This window comes from Halyomorpha halys, unplaced genomic scaffold (genome assembly GCF_000696795.3).
Source record: "Halyomorpha halys isolate HHAL.00 unplaced genomic scaffold, Hhal_1.1 Scaffold895.1, whole genome shotgun sequence".
In the NCBI taxonomy this organism is placed as follows: Eukaryota; Metazoa; Arthropoda; class Insecta; order Hemiptera; family Pentatomidae; genus Halyomorpha; species Halyomorpha halys.
In genome coordinates, this window is record NW_027106521.1 from 230,793 (window position 1) to 234,892 (window position 4,100).

At 26.6% G+C, this 4,100-nt stretch overlaps 1 protein-coding gene across 1 annotated transcript in view; it reads right to left on the bottom strand.

Annotated features, from left to right (window-relative positions):
• LOC106686897 (ejaculatory bulb-specific protein 3) overlaps positions 1–3,795 on the bottom strand; it is a 9,885-nt gene extending 6,090 nt beyond the window's left edge. Inside the window, exon 1 of the mRNA XM_014430494.3 lies at positions 3,582–3,795. Within this exon, the coding sequence (XP_014285980.1) occupies positions 3,582–3,765 (184 nt within the window). The 5' untranslated portion in view covers positions 3,766–3,795. The remainder of the gene's footprint in view (positions 1–3,581) is intronic.
• Positions 3,796–4,100: the final 305 nt, after the last annotated feature.

The following is a 4,100-nucleotide window of genomic DNA, read 5'->3' on the forward strand; positions in this document are numbered from 1 at the left end:
TAATTCTTATTTATTGTTACTTTTCACTGTACATCTTACTTTTAATTTCATTTGTTCCTTGTTATATAAATTTTCATCTATTTTAAATCATATTTAGTTGTTTGTGTCTTTTTTAGCCCTGATGAAGCTCTGTGAAGTGCGGCGAAACTTCGACATTTGATAGTTTAATTACTTTTTTTTTTTTTTTTTATCCCACCCGGACCATCATACTTTTATATATTTTTTATAATTTAACAATTACTATAGAAAACAACATGATACGCAATTCTCAAAGTTCACCGTGTTAGATTATATTTAGAAATTTAAAAATCATTTGAAACAGCAAACATTCACAAAATATAAACGTCTTCCCGGGTATTAGGGAAATTTGAAAACTTCATTAAAATAAGTTTCATATTACTGAAATATCTTGACTTGTAATTTATTGACTTCCAAACAAGGCGAAAAGACTATAAATCTGCCATTAACCATGAGGTTATGATCAGCTAGAGAATTTCTAAATATCAACTAAACAGATATATGAAAGCTGATTTAATTGTTTTATTAGCAATTAAAAATCAGAGGAAAATGAAAAAAAATGAGACGCCAAAAAGTCACTTCTCCAACTCCTCGATTCACCTACAATTTTTCCTACCCACTTTGGAAAGGCTTTATTATATTAAAATTATATAAATATTATGTGTTCATGTATAAGCTATCCTAAAACCCCTAGTTTTGAAAATAAATACTAATAAATATGGATAAATATAAAATGTATCAACAGTTCCTCCAATGAATGATCTTCGAACAAGTGCAAAATTTATTGATATAGGGAAAATTTTGTTTTGTTTAATATTTCTTTTTTATTTCACAATTATAATTTCGGCTTGGAACGAACATGATATAATGTATTCTGTGATTGGGATAGAATAAAAAGATAAATATTGAGCGAATCTCATGAATAAATTACAATAATTTTAATAAACGATTATTATTATTGATTTATACTCGCTCAGAATAGCATACAATAAATAAAGTGTTCAATAAAGGACAAAAAACGGCAATTAAATAAATTCAGTATTCAAATTGGCCACAGTAGACCTTGTAATGACAACTGTTCTGGCACTGTTTTGGTAAAAATTAGAACAAAAAAAAGATTATTTCTAGTTAACTATTTATTTTTTATTATCTTCACTGTTTATTTTATAATATGTGATTTAAAGAATATCACTAATTATTCTATGTTATTCCTGATCGTATAAGTGATATGAATGTTCCACATGATAATTAAAATTTTTAAATTCAGTTTTCGATTTTTTCTCAAATTATCTCAGTAGTCCCATATAAATGTCGTAGGATATATTTTATTTGCAAAGATTTTTAAATTTCTTGGCTTGAGGGCGTTCATTTAAAATTCAGAAAAATTATGGAATATGACATTTTCATTTAAAAACGAAATTACAGATTGATAAATTAATCCAGAAATATATTTTATCGAACATAAATTAATTTTCTTAAGATCATTGGTGCATTCTGAAGATTATGCAGGCAGGCCAGTTGGTCGCTTAATAGCTCCTAAAAGTGACGTAACTATTGTTTCCTGCTAGAATTGCAATGCGTTGTCAGCAAGGGTGAGGCTTTTCTTCAAGGTCTCGCTGCATAGTTTGTGCATAAAACGTATTTTTTCAGTTCAAATTGCAGTTTTTATCAATTTTATTCAAACATATAAATAAGAGAAAACTAAAATATGCAAAAATCAAAATCAGATAATTTTTAGAAAAAATATTTCTTATATCACGGTTAGTTTGGAAAATTTAAACTGTACATAAAATTCAAATGTCGGAGGTAAGTTCAGATCAAGAATTTAATATTAACAAAACATTCATATAATGCAAAAACACAATTTAAATAATGTGACAGAAAATATCCGAAACGGTAGAAAATTATTATTGGCACTATTATAAATTATATTTCTAATCTCTGATTCTCATGGTTTTTGTTAAAACCCATTTGTATAGTTTAGTCTAATTTTTTTTTAGTACTGTAAGGCCTTAAATTGAATTATTAACATTAATTTATGTACTTAATAAATACTAATATACTTAAGAGAGACTTGTCCGATAAATAAATTTATTTGGCATAATATGATATCATCAAATACCCATACTCTATGATTTATTAATGCTGGAAGTTTTTTTATTATCCATTCACTCATTTCAAGGAAAAATCATGAAATTTTGTTTTATAGAAAAAGGTTTAAGTAAATGGAAAATATTTTATAAATTGGTGAAGATACTTATTATTTATTATTGGCTTGTAAATGTGTCTTATTTATTTTTAAAAAATTATTTCTTTGATAGTACCTGCTGTGTCTGTATTATCTTCCGGACCTTTTGCATAAAATACATCAAATTTAATTGGAATATATATTGCTATATAGTCTCGGAATTACTATGCAGTCTCAGTAATCCTAGTCTGCGTTAATATGAACGAAATATTTAAGTTAAAAGAAACGAATCAGGTGTACATTTTAAATTTTAAATGTTTTGAGTTCATTCCCTATTAAAAATATGATGGATGCATGCTGTACACATAAATATTTTACATATGCATTTGTATGAATTCCTGGTGATCCGATTTTGTCCGTAATTCAAACTGTATAATGCAATCATCAGTTCAGATTACCTATACTTACTGTATTATTATTTAATTTCCTTAAAAAAATAAAAGTATATAATAGTTAAACAACATATAGCTAGCATAAAATAAAATAAAATTAAAAATTCGAATAAGATCTCATTAAACATCTCGATATATTAGAATAAATAGGAATTTAAATTCTGTTCTGTCTTAAGAATTTAAAAAAAAATTGTAAAGTGGTATTCTGAATTGTTATGATGTCTCCTCGACAGTTGTTTTTAAATAATTTTTTACAATTGTTTTTTGTTTTTTTTTTAATAATTTGGTATGCAATTATAAAAAAATTTCTATAGAACATTCTTTAAAACCCATTAACAAAATTGTCTTATTTATTTTTTTATAATAAGTAAATGTTGCTTAAATTTCTTCTCTGGGTTGTGATTTTTTTTTTTTTCTCTAAGCGGCAAATTTTTACATCTAATATTTCATTACGTTTTAGCGCGCTTCATCAAGGAATAATAGAGGGTTTATTGAAGCATAGAAATTCGAAACTAACCCAAATACATTATTTAATATTTTTCTTTTACTTTTTTTTTTTTTTTTTTTTTTTTTTTTTTTTTGTCATTTCATGACCTGGAACAGAAACTGTTAAAAAAAATTTTGGGAAATGGAGTTTTTTGAGAATTAAAAAAATAATCTATGATAAACATTAAACTTTTCTTTTTTTTTTTTTACATATTTATGAATATAACTCTTTGATGGGCTTAGAAGTTAAAGTTACAAGTACAAAGCTAAAGATATTTTGAACTATTAAATAGATTTTTCATGTTTATTGTTTTTTAGTTTTTACAGTTTTCATTATTAATTCTTTTTTTCAATGAAATTAATTAAAATTGTAAACGGTTTTTGTTAATTTGAAAATATGAAGCCCTGAAATACTTGAAATGATCCTAAAATATTACCTTTAAGTTCTTTGCCGTCCGGAGTACAGGTACCCTTGTTGGCCAAGCAGTCGTAGTACTTCTTGTAAAGCCTTTCGTTGTGGAGAATCTCTTCGAGGTCAATGTTGTCGTACTTGGTGGTATAGCCGTCCGGCTTGGCGAAGACCAATCCGACGAACAATAGACAAGCTAGGATAACACGCATCTTGGCTGACTTCAATGCTCCAAGGAGTTCCCTCCTAATATATAAAGTGTCCACTCCCCCCCTCCGTTTTTCTGATCTGTAGATATCAAGCTCACGAAGGTCTAATATTTTCCATATTACAAATTCCTGATTTCTCAGGAAGCTTATAATTGCACGCAATGCGAGGAAATCGAAGATTAATTGATAACAATAATATGTTTTTCAAAACTTTTTTTTATTCAATCGTTTTATTTTTTGCATTTTGTTAATGATAACATGGCTAATGTTTTCTGTTGTATGATTGTTTCCATATCTTCACAAACAAATTGGTTTGTACATAGTTAATTACAATAGCA